Source organism: Myotis daubentonii, chromosome 4 (genome assembly GCF_963259705.1).
Source record: "Myotis daubentonii chromosome 4, mMyoDau2.1, whole genome shotgun sequence".
Lineage (NCBI taxonomy): Eukaryota > Metazoa > Chordata > Mammalia > Chiroptera > Vespertilionidae > Myotis > Myotis daubentonii.
Window position 1 is genome coordinate 22,803,141 of NC_081843.1, and position 20,867 is coordinate 22,824,007.

The following is a 20,867-nucleotide window of genomic DNA, read 5'->3' on the forward strand; positions in this document are numbered from 1 at the left end:
ATCTGTAGCACTCAGCTGATAGGATGGCATCTCACTCAAAGTACATCCCATATTGTAAAGCAGTTCTTGTACTCTATATAACTAGCAGAGAAGTATTAATTGCCTCGTTACAGTGAACAACCTGGACTTTTTTTTACAATTTACAAAGTTTTTACATTCAATTATCACACATATCAAGACTTTCAATTCAAACAAACAAATGTACATGGGCTTAATTCAACAACTTTACTATTTGTTTACATTAAGTTCATGGCAATACATACTCAGTTCAACTCTTGATTTCACATAGATTTTCACTGGGCAAGTCCTTTTTTGCAAATTAAAAGCAAGAAATAGATACTATACCAGCCCCCCACAGTAAGAAATAAGGGTTTAGAATAGCAAATTACTTAGACATTTATTTCAATGGTATCTATCTTCTCTTAAATTCAGTTAATTTTAAAAAACTATAATTAAATAATCTAGCATGAAAGTTGTATAAACAACATCAGTAATGTAAAAAGATGCAAAGACAATTGTTCTAACACATTTATGTTAAAGATGAAATGTTTAGGTCTGTAATATCCCAAATCTGCTGCCAATTGTCCTCTATTTTTGCATTGTCAACCATATAAACAAACCTGCACTTGCAGAAGACAAAATGACAGCATAGGAATCTGTATTGCTTTTTAAAGGTCCAACATCACCACACACTGCCAGTTTATTTCAGTCATTTATTTCCCCATCCAAATAACTATCCATTGTAATTTAAAATGCAGCAACTTTAAGAATACTTATCTAAAAAATGTCAAAGCTCATAAAGCATATGATGTTGGTTAATTTAACAATGAGGTTATTGTTAAATAATTATTTGCACAAATGTGCAAGAATTCATGAAGTTTTTCTTCCATAATTACCTTTTAGATGTAGGCCCTTCACAGTTAATAGCCATGTTTTACTTAAGAGTGTTGGCAACATGCACATAATATTCTAAAAATGTAAATGTCTTAATAGCAAGCATAACTGGTTTTTAAAATGTGTTCAATTTAAAAATGGAACTTGATATATCTTTAGAAGTAATTTTAACAACTCTTGAGTTTTTAAAGATTCATTAAAATCCAAGCAATTACTACTATTCTGTTATTAACTTGGAAGTACAAAAAGTTATTATGTACTGATTAAAATTCCCATATTTCCCAGAAAAATAAAAGCCCAGAGATGTGCAGACACAATAGAATTAAAATTCATGCAATTTAATAGCCATGAGTATAGTTACAGGAAGCTGCAAGAGAATAATGTTGCTCTGTTCATAAAATATAGCCCATTCATGAGATGAATGGGATTTCTATAGTTAAGAAAATAAGAGTTAAATTAAGTTTCAGGTTTTGTGATTGGAATTAGTTTGACTAGGCTTTTCTTTTCTAAGGAAGACTACAGGGAATTAAATTAATGCATTAAATAAATAATTACAGTGTATCTTATTTAGAGATAAATTATAATCTAAAAGAGGCCAAGTCTTCTTCAGTAAATGGCAACACTCAAAATCAAGGGGGGCTTCCCATAAACTCAGAAATTCTTTTCCATTTCCCATTTATTCTCATTAAAAATGTCAAAGTCATGAGTTGTAGCAGAAAGTCATCCTTCAATCTAAAAACCACCACAATGCTACATTGTGGTTCATCCAAATCATAGTTTAACAAATTTCAGCTTTATATTTAAGAAAACAATTTCAAATAGTTGAAAAAAGCTTATACTGTGCTTGATTCTACTTATCACTGTTAACTGTAATCTGTGCAAATTCTGATGGTTCCTAAGAATGTGTTCATTTAGTTGCTGGATGAGATTTATCATTAACCAGCAAGGAACACCCAAACGTTTAAAATCAGTGATACAAATAGTAAAATGAGTAATTTGTAGATCTGGCACTTCCAATTGATAATCTTCTTACTAGATGCATGCAGCTCTTATAAATTCTAAAGGAGGCAGTTTTGCCAGGTCTCACCATGCTTTCTTTATTGTAAATTCCACTAATTTAACATGGTAATGGAATTTATTGTAGGGGTACAATTATGCTTTCTTATAAAAACTACAGTATGCTTTTATTTTAAAACAATTTACTGTGTTTAAGAAATAATGTTAAAATATAAATTGACCAAAAATAACTGATAGATCTAATAAAGCAGTGTCACAGTTACAGAAAGGTATTTAATTATATGTATGCATTACCATCAAAAAGAGGTCAAACTAATTCTTTCCTTTAATACAAACTTGAATACTGTTTGTAAATGCCTCATTTAAAGTAGTGTATAGGGAAAGAGTTTAGAAAAGTCCAAGTAATAAAATGCATTCAATTACTTGGTAACGTTAAAAAGCTAATGCAACAATGTTATATCCAGATAAAAAACATTATTCAAAAGCAATTCAAATACCGAAAAGGGTTTCAAATTGAATATTTTATTAACATGGTAGTTGTCTTTGTAACATGTGCACACACACTCGCACACTCAGAATGATCTGCCTGGGGGGAAAAAGACTATGTATGCCTAAGGGGAAAATGAAAAATTAAAAAATTTCTATAGGTTTTCATTATTGTAGGCAATTATGTCCACATCACTTACAAAGCTATTGCCAAATCTGTCCAAGGAAGCAGTTTGAGAGGGGAAGAAAAAAATATTGGGAAAAATTCAACAGTGGCATAGCAGAGCTCTCAATATGAGAAAGCTGACATAATGTGGACTTTTGCTGTGAATTTTGTCTTGCAAAATATGGGGAGAGGTTTGTCAATGGGCAGAAAATATGAGAAGGCGGTGTGAAGTAGGCTTTTGCAGTCGATTTTCCTCACAGTATTGTGCAGGGTCATCGAGAAAATGCTTAGTCTTTCTCTGGAACCAGTTTCAGAACTTTTCCAATTGCAATGGTCTTACCTGAAAATGAAACAAAAACAAAAAACTTTTTCAGTAGTTAACAGCAAAGCCATCTAAGGTATTTAAAGGTTATTAATTTAAATCTTAATGTTTACAATGTGAAGTATTAACTTCAGTTTTGGATCTGACAACCCTTTCATGCTGATACCTCAGCCTGACAAAAAGCGTCTTGCTGACAACAAAGACATGATTTCTGATTAAGAAATCTTAATAAGTGGATCTTTTGAGGGGGAGAGGGAGAGATGCTGAAGAAAAGACATGATTTCCTATATAAGAAATCTCTTGCCCTACCTGGTTTGGTGCAGTGGATAGAGTGTCAGCCTGCACACCTAAGGGTCCCCAGTTTGATTCTGGTCAAGGGCATGTACCTTGATTGCAGGCTCCTTCCTGGCCCGGGGGCCCTGATCAGGGCACATGCAGGAGGCAACCAATCAATATGTTTCTCTCACATCAATATTTCTGTCTTCCCCTCTCTCTAAAAATCAATGGAAAAGTATGTTCCAGTGAGGATTAAAAAAAAAATCTCTTAGAAAAAGTAAAATGTGGAATATTAGTACACTTGAATACTATTTGGCAACAAAAAGGAATGGCATATACAATACATGATATATAACATGGTTGAATCTCAAAAAACACACTGAGTGACCCTGGCCTGGTGGCTCAATTGGTTGGAGTGTCAACCCGTACACCAAAAGGTTGTGGGTATTTTTTTTTTTTAAATATATTTTATTGATTTTTTTTTTACAGAGAGAAAGGGAGAGAGATAGAGAGTTAGAAACATCGATGAGAGAGAAACATCGATCAGCTGCCTCCTGCACACCCCCCACTGGGGATGTGCCCGCAACCCAGGTACATGCCCCTGACCGGAATCGAACCTGGGACCCTTCAGTCCGCAGGCCGACGCTCTATCCACTGAGCCAAACCGGTTTCGGCAAAAGGTTGTGGTTTTGACTCCTGGTCAGGGCAGCACATATCTAGGTTGCAGGTTCTATTGGACATATACGGGAGGCAACTGATTGATGTCTCTCTCAAATTGATGTTTCCCTTTTTCTCCTTCCTCTCCTTAAAAATAATTTTTTTTAAAAGCCACCCTCCAGTGAAGATTTTTAAAAACACACACACCATACTGAGTGGAATAAACTAGACACTAAAGACCACAAATTTTATGTTCTATGTATATGGCTTATCCAATAAGGCAAATAGAAAAAAATGCTGTGATTGCCTAGGTCTGGGGGTAGGAGTAGGAGATAACTGTAAATAGGTAAAAGGGCTTCTTTTTAGCTATAATAAACATTCTAAAATTAGAATGCGATGACTGCACAACTCTGTAAAGATATTAAAATTCATTGCATTGTACACTTAAAACAGGTCTATTTCATAGTATGAATTATCTCAAAGATGTTAAAAGGGGCTCTCCATCTTATGGGGGGAAAAAAACTAAAAATCAACCTACTACAGTGAAACCTCATTTCTCAAAGGTCTCCCATCTTGAACAATTTGGTTCTTGACCAAGATGTTCACAGAAAAAAAAAATGTCGGGGTTTTCCACCTGACAATCCTTTCATGCTGATACTTCAGCATTACAAAAGGGGTCTCAGACAACAAGCAAAGGACAGAACACTAATGTTGTCCTAGCCCAGTGGTTGGCAAACTCATTAGTCAACAGACCCAAATATCAACAGCACAACGACTGAAATTTCTTTTGAGAGCCAAATTTTTTAAATTTAAACTATATAGGCAGGTACATTGTTATTAACTTAATTAGGGTACTCTTAAGCTGGCCTTTGCTAAAAACGTCCTCAATCTGATTGAGGTACGTTCGCCGAGGTCGACCCCTTCCAAAACTCTCCCATCCACACTTGTCTTGTATACTTGTTTCAGACACACGAGTGTGGATGGGAGAGTTGGGAGGGGTCGACCTCGGTGAACCTCCCCCACACTGCGTCTCCTGTCACCTGACGGACCGACACCTCCCACTTCTTCTAACGCCACTTCTTCAAAATAGACTCACCCAGGCCAAAAACCGACTTCTGCGCATGGGCCAGGAAGTTTCAATCGCACTGTACGTGCGCGCCCTCATGTGGTATTTTGTGGAAGAGCCACACTCAAGGGGCCAAAGAGCCGCATGTGGCTTGCAAGCGCGGTTTGCCGACCACTGCCCTAGCCCGGGTTTGACTGCGGTCAAGGGCATATGCCAGGATTGCAGGCTTAATCCCCAGTGGGGGCCATGCAGGAGGCAGCGAGCAATGATTTTCATCATTAATGTTTCTATCTCTCCCTCTCCCTCTCCCTTCCTCTCTGAAATCAATAAAAAAAATTTTTTTTTTTTTTAAAAAGAGTGCTAATGTTGCCAAGGGTCTGAAAGTACTCACAAACAGCAATCAAATTTGGATAAAGGAAAAGCAGTTAGCGGGTGACAGCATTTCGGAGGCAATGATACAGAAAAAAATTCCTTTAAGGCTAGTAGGGGGTGGTTTGATAAATTTAAGAAAAGAAGTATTTATTTATAAATTAAACAGTACATTAAGCATGTACTGTATATAAGAAAAGTTGAAACAGAATCATTTGGGTGTTTGGAATGAATTAATTCAATTTACATAATTTCTAATGGGGAAAAATGATTCCGTTTTTGAACAAATCACTTCTTGAGCAGCCTTTTGGAATGAATTAAATTCGATAAACGAGGTTCCACTATATTTAGGAAAAAATAATTATTGGGGGTTAAAAATTCATGCTACATTAATTTCTTCTGTAATTTTATTTTTATTTCCTCTGTAATTTTGATATATATATATATATTTTTAAAGATATTTTTATTGTTTTAAGAGGGAGAGGGAGAAAGAGATAGAAACATCAATGATGAGAGAGAATCATTGATTGGCTGCCTCCTTCACTGCCCACACTGGGGATCTAGCCCACAACCTGGTCATGTGCTCTGTCTGGGAATCGAACCGTGACCTCCTGGCTCATAGGTGACACTCAACCGCTGAGCCACAGGCCAGTTGGGCTAACTTTGTAATATTAATAGGACAACCAGTAATCAGTGAATTTCACTAACACCAAGCAGATTTTTAAAATAAAAAATTTTAAGAACTCTATAGTGTCTTTATAAAGATTTCCCTAAACTAGAACTAAGGTGCAGCAACCACATTTATCATTATATTTCCAGTACTAAGCACAGTTTTTGACTTGCAATACAGTCAATTTTTTGCTGAATGGAATTTGAACATACAATTGTATTCTATATTTCAATGGAACCAAAGTTTTATATAAATTTTCCAATCTTAAAATAGTTATCTAAGTTAACAATCTATAGAGAAATGTTTAGTAAAAATCATTTTGTTTTCATGATACCAAAGAATTTCATGGCCACAAGACAGAAAAATTACAGCTCTTCAGATTAACTCAAAAAAGAGCATGAATATTAACCCTCTAAAAAAAAAAGTGTTAAAAGGCAATCAATCTATATATCTTTTATTCCCACCCTCGTATCAGTGCAGTAAATGTATTATATTTGATTTTTAAATGATTTCCTCTGACCACAAAATGACAAGATATGTACCTCAAGCTCACCTTGCAAAATCTTAAAAGGGCAAGATGGGTTTTAATCACATATATTATAAAGGATTACATCACAGAAATGTCTTACTTATAGTAAATACATGGCTCTCAAAACTCACTACTGGCAAAATATCAAAATTCTTCTAGAATAGTGGTTCTCAACCTTCCTAATGCCGTGACCCTTTAATACACAGTTCCTCATGTTGTGGTGACCCCCAATTTCATTGTTACAAATTGAACATAATTAAAGCATAGTGATTCATCACAAAAACAATATGTAATTATATATGTGTTTTCCGATGGTCTTAGGCAGCCCCTGTGAAAGGGTCGTTTGACCCCCAGGTTGAGAACCGCTATTCTAGAGCATTACTGCTAAAATGCATAGCTAATTTTACCTGTTGTCCAATTCATTTAACTCATAAAACATGCACCCAGGTTCTCTATGAACTGTACTCGGGTGAAGAGTCTATTTTAGACATACTACTACACATCAATTTAAAGGCTTACCCTCATCTCTCAAAGTAAATCGACCCATCTGAGGGAAGTCTTTAAAGGTCTCAAGGCAGATGGTTCCTGCTGTCCTTAAGCGAGCAATGCATACTTGATCTTGTTTCACAAAACGGGGTCGAGTCTTACTTTTTTCTCCTGATTTTTTGTCTACCAAGCAAATTAAGGCCTATCCAAGATAAAAGGATGAAAAGACATCAGAATAATGCCAAATAAAAGAATCTTTAAGAATAGGCATACAAATAAGAGTGCATCACTACTATTGGTAAGAAATTATTCAGATGAAATGGCCTTAAGACAAACAAAACCCCCAATTATCTTAATACTCACTGTTATTTCAACTTCCTCAATACAGGTATGAATATGCAGCACCGCATTATAACCTGGGCAGATGATGGATTTGTGCTCTATAATCACTATCTGTCAAACAAAAAGAAAATTCACATCTTTATACCCAGGGCAAAAAAATAATTGAATGTGCTAAAGTGTATATAGTATCACAAGAATATATAACTTACCATCTTAAAAGTTATTTTTGTGTTAGAAGTGATAGGTCAGGTCACTCGACCTCGAAGAATGAACTCTGATATCCTTAACCAACTGATCTTCTTGGCAAGTGCCCAAACTTTCAAAACAGCAGGCAGACTCTTTCCCCTAGTAGAAACCTTTCCCTTATACCTCCCCCAAGGAATCATTACTGCTCACATGCTACTGGGTTCCCTCCACCGCTAGATGTGAACATCATAGTTTTATCCATTTCTCAATATCTAAGGTCCAGTAAAAGTAAACAACCTTGCATCTGGCATCAGAATTTAATTTGATTAGTTATTATATTTTGTAAAAGAATTGAAAAATTCTGTGAGCTACACCAATAATTTATTCTGTCACTGTCCTGGGGAGGGTCAGGTTACTAATAAGAAAAAATTGGGCATGTTTTTCTGTTTGGAGAGTTATTTGCACTAAAGGAGCAGACAAACCATGACTTCCAAGGCAACTTGCTCTATTTAAAGTGAAAGACACTGAGTAATGATATAAACAGATTAGAAAAAAAGGAATTTACAAAGAATACTATCTAACCAGTAAGAAGACCTTATATTGTAAGATACCTACCTTATGGCTGTTGTGACACACACACGGATTTATTCTATTTCAATTCCCCTTCTACACACGATGACATGTCATCAATATCCCGAACAAAGGACGACATGTCATCAATATCCCGAACAAAGGACATTTAAATTCAAATTTCATTTGAACAGTAAACATCACTGAGATAACTATAATAACTGGTTTACCTGGGCATCAAATGTGCGTCCAGAATGACAAAGATTATTAGGATCACAAAGTATAAATCCTGGAAGAATCTCCTCTTCTTCAATTCCTTTCAGTCTGATTTTGAGGTTTTCACCTGGGGCTACAGAATCAGTTTCTACATCATCAGAAAGGATTCCAAGAACTTCCACGTTGTGCTTAAAAAGAAACAGAGATTGGAGGTTTTCTGACACTTTCACTCATTGCATTGCAGACCATAAAACAACCTGTTTATTGAGTTGTTGCATTTTTCCGTGCTTGCTGATTATCCAAAGTACTTATTACATTTGTATGACATGAACTTTTATAAAAATCATATGCCGAAGGACAACTGCCAATTAAAATTATCTGTTATCCATTTGCACCTCCGGGGTGGCCCCTTGGCCTGTGCACCTGGTGGACATCTTCAGATCACTCCAGATTACAACTTTACCACATCCACCAGCGACACACTCAAGGGGCAAACTCAGTGAGCACCAAAGCCCCACTGAAGCAAGTACTGTTCCATAGGGGTGTCTCCTGCACTTCCCTCTGTAGTCACAGCTGGGTCTCATATCCAATTGGCCAGGGGATCAATACCTCCCAAAGTCACTAACATCCATCAAGGCTCAACTAACTACACAGGACGGTGCACACAGCTCACACAGGAGCATACCTAGCATGCCCTGCTCAGGTGACTGGGGAGGCTGAGTCACTGGGGTCTACAGAACATCTACTACACAAGGCCACTCTATCAATTCCAGGAGACATAGCAGCTCTACGTAATACATAGAAACAAACACAGGGAAGCAGCCAAAATGCAGAGACAAAGAAACATGTCACAAATGAAAGAACAGAAGAAAATTCCAGAAAAAGAACTAAAAGAAATGGAAGCAAACTACTAGATAGAGAGTTCAAAACAATGATTATAAAGATGCTCAAGTAAATTAATGAGAGCTTCAAGGAACTTAGTGAGAATATCAAGGAACTTAGTGAGACTGTCAAAGACATGAAAAGGGACCAGTCAGAAATGATGGATATACTAACTGAAATGAAAAATTTATAGTGAATCAACAGAGTAGAGCAGGGGTCCTCAAACTTTTTTTTTTTTAAATACATTTTATTGATTTTCCACAGAGAGGAAGGGAGAGAGAGAGAGAGTCAGAAACATCGATGAGAGAGAAACATCGACCAGCTGCCTCCTGCACACCAGCTACTGGGGATGTGCCCGCAACCCAGGTACATGCCCTTGACCGGAATCGAACCTGGGACCCTTCAGTCCGCAGGCCGACGCTCTATCCACTGAGCCAAACCGGTTTCGGCTCCTCAAACTTTTTAAACAGGGGCCAGTTCACTGTCCCTCAGACCGTTGGAGGGCCGGACTATAGTTTAAAAAAAAAACTATGAACAAATTCCTATGCACACTGCACATACCTTATTTTGAAGTAAAAAAACAAAATGGGAACAAATACAATATTTGTATTTGCATGTGGCCCGCGGGCCGTAGTTTGAGGACCCCTGGAGTAGAGGATGCCAAGAATCAAATCAGTGACTTGGAATATGAGGAAGCAAAACACACCCAATCAGAAAAACAAAAAGAAAAAAATACCCAAAAGTAAGAAGATAGTGAAAAAAGCCTCTGGGACAACTTCAAGCATACCAATATATGCATCAAGGGGGTGCCGGAAAGAGAAGAGGAGGAGCAAGAAATTGAAAACCTATTTGAAGAAATAATGACAGAAAACTTCCCCTACCTGATGAAAGAAATAGATCAGGAAGTAGAGTCCCAAACAAGATAAACCCAATGAGGCCCATACCAAAGAACATCCCAGCAAAGGTATCGTTTAGAATTGAAAAGTCAGATAAAGAGCTTCACAGACAATAAAAAGTGAAAGGAGTTCACCACCAAACCATTATTACGTGAAATGTTGAATGGTATTCTTTAAAAGGAAGAAGGGAAAAAAGAAGATAAAAAAATATGAACAATAAATATGTATCAATAATTGAATCTTAAAAATCAAAATAAAAAAAATCAAAATAAACAAGGAATCTAATGAACAGAATAAACTGATGAGTAAAATAGAACCAGAGGCATGGAAACATGGAACAGACTGATGAATCTCAGAGGGAAGGGGGGCTGTGGGAAGAGATGAACCAAAGAACTTATATGCAGGCACCCACTGGGGTGCCTGGCCAGCCTGGATGACGGGCTGATGGCTGTTTGCAGCTGGCCACACCCCCTTCAGGGTGGGGGTCCCCACTGGGGTGCCTGGCCAGTCTGGGTGAGGGGCTGAGGGCTGTTTTCAGGCTGGTGGGCGACTGACGCTCCCAGCCTCTCCTTTTTTCTTTTTTCTTTGTATTCTGGGATTTATTTACCTTCTATGGCTGTCACTGGAGCTGAGAGCCGGCTTTAGCTCTGAGGCCATTGCTGGCTGAAAGCAGGTACCTGGGTTTGTTTAGATTCTATAATTGAAACTCTGTTGCCATCACTGGCCGCTCTAACCTCTGAGGCCGTGCTGGCTGAAAGCAGGTTTCTGGGGTTTGTTTAGATTATATAATTGCAACATAGTTGCATCCGGAGCTCGGAGCCCAGCAGGGGCAGGCGGGGAACGTTGGCTTCCTCCGTCACTGGAGCAAGCAAGCCTCATGTTCGTTTCAGCTGCCTGGCTGCCAGCTGCCATCTTGGCTGGCAGTTAATTTGCATATCCCGCTGATTAGCCAATGGGAAGGGTAGCAAAGTTATGGCTAATTACCATGTTTCTCTATTATTAGATAGGATATGCATTACCCATGGACACAGATAGTAGGATGGTGAAGGTCTGGGGTGGGGTGGGATTGGGCAGGGAAAAAGGGTGGAAGGGGACATCTGTAATACTCAACAATAAAAAAATATCGAACATGGATTTTAATTTTATGGATATAATTTTTATTGTGGAATTTAGGATTTAACTGACATATATTCCATTACCTGTCAATCCCCAAATACCTGAAGAGTACTTTTTCTTTTTAATCCTCACATGAGGATATTTTTTTCCATTGCTTTTCAGAGAGTGGAAGGGAGGGGATAAGGAGAGAAAGAGAAACACCAATGTGAGAAAGACACCTCAATTGGTTGCCTCCCACACGGGCTGCCAACCAGGACCAGAGAGCAAACCAGCAACCCAGGTACATGCCCTTGACTGGGAACCAAACCCACAACCCTCTCGTGGGCAGGCCAACGCTCTAACCACTTAGCAAATATGGCGAGGGCAAGAGTACACTTTTTAGATAACATTTTGATGGTTGCAAGATGGGAGAGGATTTGGAGGGTGAGAAAGGGGAGAGGATTTAAAATAAGCATACTAATGATTATAGGTTTTCCTTTGGGGTGATAAAGTATTCTGGAATTAATGGTGATAGCTGCACAAATTTTAAAAAGATATATAGATGGGGAAATGTTAAAAGTAATACCCACAAGTATTTCCATTTGTGCCCTTTGAGATAATTCAGATTTTTAAAACATCAACCAGAAAACTGCCCGAGTTGGTGTGGCTCAATTGGTTGAGCATCAACCCATGCACCAAAAGGTCACTGGTTTGATTCCCAGTCAGAGCATGTGCCAGGTAGCAGGTTGGTTGGGTGTGGGCGGGAAGCAACCAATCAGTATTTTTCTCTCACATCAGTGTTTCTCTCTCTCCCTCCTCCCTTCCTTTCTCTAAAATCAGAATGGGAACAAAAATATTTTCAAAAATATATACCAGAAAACCAAATAAAATAACCTTCAAGACAAAATGAATTATCTCATGATAGTAAATGAACAGTGAAAAATGCCGATCAATATATTCCATACCAGAATGCTACAGTCACTTGCTAAGCTCTAGTACCTTTACCCCTCTTCCGCATGATATTCTTTCCCAAAAGGTCGCTTATATCTTAATAATACCTGTTCTACTGAAATTCATCTTAAATGAAATAGAGCCATATTTGTTAGCTAAGTTCTTTGTAGTAACAGCAGGATAAAGGGGTAGATCTTAGCAGTTCTACCATGTACAAACTATTGTTCACTATTTTTTTGCCCTAATAACCCAACATAACAATCCCTTATGGCCTTGTATGGGTAAACACAATAGAGCTAGTGTAAGATTAACTTAATCCACTTGGTAATCTCAGTCAAAGTTTAAAAACAGAGCAGGCACACTCTATCCCAGTGGTTCTCAACCTTCTTAATGCTGTGACCCTTTAATACAGTTCCTCATGTTGTGGTGACCCCCAATTTCATTGTTACAAATTGAACATAATTAAAGCATAGTGATTAATCACAAAAACAGTATCCTATATAATAAAAGGCTAATAAGCAAACAGACTGAACGGCAGAACAAATGAACAACGGGTCGCTATGATGTGTACTGACCACCAGGGGGCAAGCGCAGGACATAGTGGGCATCGTTCATGGCCAGATGGTAAAGAAGGTGAGTGGGAGTGCCAGTCCAAGGCGGGTTGCCAATCACTGTCATCAGGGCGAGCCTCTGGTGGTTACTAAAAATTCTTTGCTCCCGTGCACAACAGTCCTGCCCTGCACTTCACCCACTGCCGGCACTGGAGCCACCACTCGCACCCACTGCTGGCACCTGGCGCCAGCCCCAATTGCTCAGCGCTGTCAGTGGGTGCAAATGGCGGCGCCGGCCCGATCACCCCTCAGGGCTTCTCCACCTCCCCCTGCTCCTGAGGGGCGATCAGAGCAGCAGTCACCACTCACACCCGCTGATGGCGCCAGCCTTGCTCGCACCCACTGCTGATGCTGGCCCCAATTGCTCTGCGCCATGAGTGGGTGCAAGCAGGGTCGGCGCCGTCAGTGCATGGGATTGGCAGCAACAGGAGTGGGGCTGCCAGCAGAGAGGGGACCAGGGGCCACAGCAGGAGGGGCCAGCAGGGGCATGAAGGATGGGCCAAGACCCACCCCTGTGCCCACCACAGCCTCACAGCCCACAGTTCCTTTCAAGGTGCACAAATTCGTGCACTGGGCCCCTAGTGCAATTATATACGTGTTTTCTGATGGTCTTAGGCGACCCCTGTGAAAGGGTCGTTCGACCACAGGTTGAGAACCGCTGCTCTATCCCCTCTGGGAAGCCTTTCCTTTATACTCCCCCCAAGGAGTCATTACTGTTCACCATAATTACTCAAAAATTAAGAGTGAGACCAACAACTTCTCGTAGTTTATGAAAGGTATTAAAGATAACTAAACATTTCCATATTTTCTAGAGATTCAACATGTAGCTGTGCAAGGAGTGAGTTTAGGCTATATTTAAGCAATTTGATAGGGATAAGTGGTTAACATTTCTAAGTAAAGGGTATCTACAACTGTCTTCATAGATGCCCTTGTCTTGACTGAGGTGTGATACCCTGTCTTATCAGTTCAACAAGTTTTGGAGACAAGCCTGCAATGTGTTTACCTATTATACAGTACTAGAGGCCCGTTGCAGCAAGATTCCTACAAGAATAGGGCTTCCTCAGGCCATTGCACTGCCCAGGGCCGCACATGGAGGGGGGGGGGTGTCCCACCACCCAGGGCCGCACACGGGGTCCCGGCTGGCGGTGGGGCTTAGGCAGCAAACGAGGGTCCTGGCTGGCAGCGCGCGCTGGCCCGCCCTGCCTGCAGCATGCAAATTAGCCGCCATCTTTGTTTCGGTTAATTTGCATATCACTCTGATTGGCTGATGGGAGTGGCAAAGGTATGGTCAATTAGCATCTTTGTCTTTTATAGGATATGATTTTTAATGTTTGAGTCCACATTTCTAATAACATATGAGCTGGAGTTTATACAATATCCTTTTGGTATCTCAAATTATCAGAAATGAGCATTCAGATTACTGCACTGAAGGGGGGGAAAAGCCACATTGCACTAAACTTGCAGATTCAGTTAACTCCAACTTTTTTGCATACAAACTCAAAGCCAATTTTTAAATATCAAAGCAGTACTCAGAAATGCCATCACACAGATAGTTTTTATCCTCCAACAGCACTTCTTTTGCTTCACTTTACTGCTACAGCCCAGCATAGGAAGCAGAAGTAATGCAGGCATCAGAAGCACAGGCTTCCATAGACTCCTTAAAAACCAGAAGTTAACAAACCAGCAATCTAAAAAAGATCTAAATAGCAATCTGTACATTAGAACAATTTTGTAAATAGCAAATGAAAAAATGATCAATTTTTAATTTTACTCATTAATTTTTAAATACTTTTTAAATACTGTGGTAAAATACAGAACATAAAATGTATCCCCTTGAACATTTTGTCAGTCCAATAGTATTAAGTACATACTGTATACAACCAATCTTGAGTTCTGAAAATTTTTCATCTTACAAAATTGAAACTACACCATTAAACAACTCCCCATTATTTCCTCCCCACAAGCCCTGGAAACCACCATCTACTTTGCTTCTATGAAATCTGAGGACTACTCTAGGTACCTCATAGAACTGGAATCATTGTGACTGGTTTATTTCAGTTAGCATAACGTCCTCAAGGTTCATCCATATTGTATAGCATATGTCAGAATTTCCTTTTCTGTGGTTGAATAATCCACTTATACATATGTACATTTTGATTATCTGTTAATCTGCCAGACACCTGGGTTGCTTCCACCTTTTGGCAACTGTGAACAATGCTGTTATGAACATGGGTGTACAAATATCTCTTTGAGGCTCTGTTTTTAATTTGGGGGGGGGGGTGTGGTTTACATACCTAGAAGTGAAACTACTAGATTATATATATGGTTTTATTCTATTTTTAATTTTTTTGGGGGGAAACACCATTATGTTTCCCATGGCAGCTGAACAATTTTACGTTCCCACCAACAGTGAACAAGGGTTCCAATTTTTCCATTGCCAACATTTGTTATTTTCTGGGTTTTAAAAAAAGGATTTTTAAAATTCCCACCCAAGGATATGTTTTATTTTGAGAGAGAGGAAAGGAAAGGGAGAGAGACATCAGTTGCCTCCCATACCCAACCTGACCAGGGATTGAATCTACATCCTTTTGGTGTACAGGGTGACCCTCCATCCAACTGAGCTACCTGGCCACGGCTATTTTCTGGTTTGTTTTTTATAGTGGCCATACAGATGGGTGTGAAATATTTACTGATTGTGATTTTGATTTGCATTTACCTAATGATTAGTGATATTGATCATTTTTCATGTACTCATTGGCTATTTGTACATCTTTGGAGAAATGTAAATTTAAGCTCTTTGCTCGTGTTTTTAGTCAGGTGGCTTGTTTTTTGTGTTGAGTTGTAGGAGTTCTTTATATATTCTGCATATTAGCCTCTTACCAGATTTAGGATATGCAATTATTTTCTCCCAATCCATAGGTTGCCTACCCATTAATTTTCAAATGTAAAGCAGTATGACATCTGTATCTTTTAAATATTTAACTGTTCCACAGAGATTGAGGACAAAAGTGAACTGAGTTTTCAAGGCTTACTTAACCAACTATAAGATATGCTACACCTGCCCAGTAAGTAATTAGTATACAGTGACAGCTTCCACAGAGAAAAGCCACTCTGTCTATAACAGGGGTGGGGAACCTTTTTACTGCTAAAGGCCATTTGAATATTTATAACATCATTTGCGGGCCATATAAAATTATCAACTTAAAAATTAGCCTGCTATATTTGGTCAAACATTTAATTAACTTGCCCCTAATGCCTTGGCAGGGACAGACCAAAGCTCGCAGGACGGACATTTCCCACCCCTGGTCTATAACTAGTATATTAAGGCCCATGCCTATAGTGAATTGTACTTTTCTTTCTGTGGTGATGAAATACTCACCACATAACATTTGTCTTTTTAAATCATTTTACACTGTACAATTCAGTGGCATCTAATTCATTCACACAATGCCCTACAATCATAACCACTATCTAGTTCCAAAACTTTTCATCACTCCAAAAGGAAACACTGTACCCATTAAGCAGTCACTCCCCATTCTCCCGTCCCCAACCCCTGGCAAACACCAATCCCACTTCCATCTCCCATGATCAACTATATTTCTAATGACTACTCTACACAAATTCAAATCAACTATCATTTTTATTCAGTAGTCACTGACTTTCAAGTTGCAGAAAAAGTAGGCTTTAATGCAGAAACACTTTAGAATAAAAATACTATGGTGGAATACTCTAATCCCCAATGCCTAAGGCATCAAGAAACCCCAGAGTATAATTTGTAAGGTATCAATTATACTTAAACACTACATTGACAACAGACATCTTTTCTAATTCACTGTGCCTGGAATTGAGCATGGTAAAAAAATTCTCATTTAAATCTAACAAAATCTCTGATGATTCAGATCTGTTTCCCTACATTAAACAACATTTTTAGAGTTTTAAGAGAAGCCCTCTCTGGAAAACAGGTAACTTTCTTAGTAACATGTCATCTACAAATATCACTAAGTGAGCAGTCACAAATAACAGAAAGGAATAATTCATAGAAATATTGCATGTTTTAATAAAACCCTCTCCAATGATGAAGAAATCACAATAAGTAGGAAAGAGTCAAGACAACTACCTATATATAAAAGCCTAATATGCAAAGTGTCCCCTCGGGAGTTTGATCGCTTGCTTGCTATGATGTACGCTGACCACCAGGGGGTGGCGCGGAACAAAGGAAGGCCCCAGACGGCAGCTGGCAGCCGCTAGGCACCCTACCCATGCACGAATTTCATGCACTGGGCCTCTAGTTTATGATAAAGACAAATGCTTTACTCTTATAATTAGGAACATAGCTTAAACATATTATGTGAGAGTATCCAATGTAACCACATACAAAAAGAGAAAGAAAGCTAACTGTATTGTGATTAAACCTGAGTTTCCACCCTTGGCTTACTTACTAATCCAGTGTATTAACGGAAGCAAGTCACTTAATCACTCCAGATCTCTTCCATCTTGTAAAATAAAAGAGCTGAAGTTCTCTTGGTGCAGCTTTTAGCTCTACCACTGTGCTAACACTGGCCTCTCCCCATTTGTCAGTGAATAACGCCACATATTTTTTTCTTAAGTTTTATACCTGACATTAATAAATGTAATCCTGGATTTTAAAAGTTAAGTTTATTTTCATGGAAATCCCTAACCTTTTGAAAAGTCCTGGCTTGCTAAAATTTTCAAGAGAAAAGCTAAATGGGAAAGGACATTATTAATTCTTACCTTGTTTGGCATCATCACAAGCTGCTGGCCTTTACTAATAGATCCTGATTCCAGCTTTCCCAGGACCACAGTGCCCATATCCTGTTGAAATTTAAAATTTAAAAAAAAAAAGTTTCAAATATTTATTACCACTCTACAACAGCTCAACAACCCCATGTGAAATCTTGCAGGGCTTACTCATAAAATAAAAATAAAAATCATTAGAAAAAGTGGTACAATACTCAGAATTAATCTTAAATACAGGATAGATAACAAATAATCTATAATACCTAGCTCATAAGCATGTGAACAACTATAGTACCAATAAATAAGTATGCCTAAGATTTAAAAAGAAAGCATGGTACAGGAGAGGGCACAGAATTTTGTTTGAAGATCTGAATTATTTGTTCAAATTCAGGTTCTTGCAATCTCTGAGCCTGTTTCTTTATCTATAAAATTGAGAAAAGCAATACTTGTTCAAGAAACCTAGTATGGAGCCCTAGCCAAAGTGGCTCAGTGGGTTGGAGCATAGTCCTGTACACAAAAGTCAAGAGCTCAATTCCTGGTCAGGGCACATACCCAGGTTTCAGGTTCGACCCCCTATCAGGGCACCTGCAGGAGGCAAACGATAAATATTTCACTCTCACAATGATATTTCTCTCTCTCTCTCTCTCCCCTCCCTCCATCCTTCCCTTACCCTTTTCCTCTCTCTAAAATCAATAAAAGCAAGTCCTCAGGTGAGGATTTAAGAATAAAGTATTTGAGGAGGGACAAAACATTGCACTGATATTGCAGTAAAAATAATGATGCTTTTTTTTTTTTAAAGTAGAACATCCAGTTAGGTGAGGTTGTGGTAAAACTAGAACTCATATACTGCTGCTGGCAATATAAATTAGCACAGTATTCGGAAAGGTTATTTGCCAATATGCATAAACTTTAATGTGCAAATCCTTTTGAGTCTAGCAATTTCACTTGTATGAGTTTCTCTCTAAAAGATTATTGGCTCATTGGGAAACAGATGAAATAATTTAAGTTGGTTGAATAAATTATGGTCTATACCACAAAATAATTTGCAGCCATTAAAAGAGACATCTATGTTGTTATTAAAGTTTTTTCAATAATTTAAAACAAAACACAAAACAACTATTTCACCTCCCATAAAACCCAATTTCTTGAACATTTTGGGTACCTTGTATTTATCCACAATTGGCAGCCTGATTGGTCCATCAACTGATCTATTGAAGTTTGGCAAATTATCCAGATATGGAATAAATGGTAATCCACTGAGAACATAACAATATCCATTAAAGAGAGTCAACATAAATATCAAAATATTAAGTTACATGACTGTATCTTTATACAAAAAAAATGGTTATAATCATGTTTTCATTTTACCCATGTACTCATCTCATTAATCCAATTCATTATTTAATTCATTTCATTTATTCCTCAGAAAATTAAAAATAAAATAGCTGAATATAATGTGAAAATAGCTGAGTATAATATGAAAAACCTCCCCATTAACACTTGAGATTTAGAAAAATATTTTATAGCAAATAGCCCACATGTTGTAATAAATGACTGCACTCTTTTATTTAATTTTTATGGACTTTTCCAGCTCTGAAATGAAAATTCTATAAAATAATTTCCCCTTTAAAGCTACACTTTATAGGACACATAAAATACTGTCAAGATGGCAATGCTCTCCAAACTGATCTACAGATTCAATTCAATCCTGCTGAAATCCCAGCTGCCTTTTTTGCAGAAACTGTCAAGCTGATCCCAATGTTTATATGGAAATTCAAGGAACCCAGATAATCAAACAATCTTGGGAAAATAACAAAATTCAAAGACTCACCCTTCCCAATTTGAAAACTTACAAAGCTATATAATAATCAAGAGTTCACCTTATAAAAAAAGTAGCCTAAAGTGAAATGCACACCTAAATGTCAATAATAGGGTTCTAACTCTTCCTAACTGGATTAGGCAGTTTTCCTATGTATGACACCAGTTTTTGCAGTATGTACAATTGGCAAAAGAAAAAATAACCTAGATTTAATAAAAATTAAAACCTGTTATGCTTCAAAGGACGCCATCAAGAAGGTGAAAAGATCTCCCACAGAATGGGAGAAAACATTTGCACATCATGTATTTGATAAGAGACTTGGGGTACCCAATGCACAAAGAAGTCTTACAACTCAATCACAAAAAGACAACCCAGTTAAAAATGGGCAAAGTTCCTGGTATTTTTAAAGCCAAAGTTACATTCATTATTTTCTTAAATTACTTATTAAGACATAAACTCTTTTAAAGGAAAAAAAGAATTACTTACATGTACCAAGGACAGAAATCTGATTGCTCTTTAAGATTTGCTCCAGTCAGTCCTGAGCAGGGCATAAAGTGAATATCCTTTTTGGGATTGAAGCCAACTTTTTTCAAAAATGGCACTAGTTTCTCTTTACATTCTTCGTATCTATAACATTTATAAGTAATCCAATTATAATATAAAGCAACTGAACTCTAGTTTCATTTTTAAAAATGAAGTTTAGAAAAACCACAGGGGAAAAACATAAAATACCAAAAGCATCCTTTATTTTACTAACATGTCTATAAAAAAACAGTAAGATATGTAAGCTTACCTCTCATTGCTCCAATTCACTGTGGGATCATCCATCTTATTAATGAGCACAATTAAGTGTTTTACACCTGCTGTCTTTGCCAACATTGCATGTTCTCTTGTCTGTCCTCCTTTTTCAAATCCAGTTTCAAACTCTCCTTTCCTGGCAGAGATGACCTATTCCAAGAAATCAAATAGTTTATTCTTACACATTCAGGTATACCCTTCTAGCAATAAAATGTCTTCCCTTTCGGTTTTATCAGAAGCTTTCTGCAAGAATATAGAAGAAAATTAGTCATAATATACATGCTTTCAAATATCACAATGTCTAAGTGATTTAAGATTTAAGTATAAATGTTTCTTCCGATCCTCAATATTCCAAATTCTAGTATGCCTCTATATATGTTACAAATTAAACATGCATATGATTTAGTGCTGGAACAGTGATTTAAAAAAATTGCAAAATGATGGAAGGCCTCAAAAAAAAATTGATCATTTCATATTCATCCTCACTACCTAATTTGTAGGCTTGGCATTTAGTGGACACTAAGTTCTGACACATAATAGATAATAGCAATGGCAGAGGAAAGTTGAAACATATTTTCATAAGTAAACTAAATTATAAAGACTTCTTTCACAGATCAGTAAGACAAAAGTGAAAATTGTGACTGTGTATATTATAGTTCACCACAACATAAATTCCAGCTTTTACAGATAAACTCAAATATTTAAAAATTTAAGTGGGACCGGACTGGCGTGGTTCAGTGGATAGAGTGTCGGCCTGTGGACTGAAGGGTCCAAGGTTCGATTCCCGGTCAGGGCACATGCCTGG

General features: G+C 37.8%; 1 protein-coding gene across 4 annotated transcripts in view; it reads right to left on the bottom strand.

Annotated features, from left to right (window-relative positions):
• Window positions 1-2,413: 2,413 nt before the first annotated feature.
• Window positions 2,414-20,867, bottom strand: part of GSPT1 (G1 to S phase transition 1) — a 41,841-nt gene continuing 23,387 nt past the window's right edge. For all 4 annotated transcript variants that reach the window (XM_059693193.1, XM_059693191.1, XM_059693190.1 and 1 more), the window contains exons 8-15: window positions 20,058-20,212; window positions 19,751-19,891; window positions 18,608-18,701; window positions 17,440-17,520; window positions 8,267-8,440; window positions 7,302-7,391; window positions 6,972-7,140; window positions 2,414-2,903 (exon numbers count right to left, since the gene is read on the bottom strand). In XM_059693193.1, the coding sequence (XP_059549176.1) occupies window positions 2,851-2,903; window positions 6,972-7,140; window positions 7,302-7,391; window positions 8,267-8,440; window positions 17,440-17,520; window positions 18,608-18,701; window positions 19,751-19,891; window positions 20,058-20,212 (957 nt within the window). In that variant the 3' untranslated portion in view covers window positions 2,414-2,850. The remainder of the gene's footprint in view (window positions 2,904-6,971; window positions 7,141-7,301; window positions 7,392-8,266; window positions 8,441-17,439; window positions 17,521-18,607; window positions 18,702-19,750; window positions 19,892-20,057; window positions 20,213-20,867) is intronic.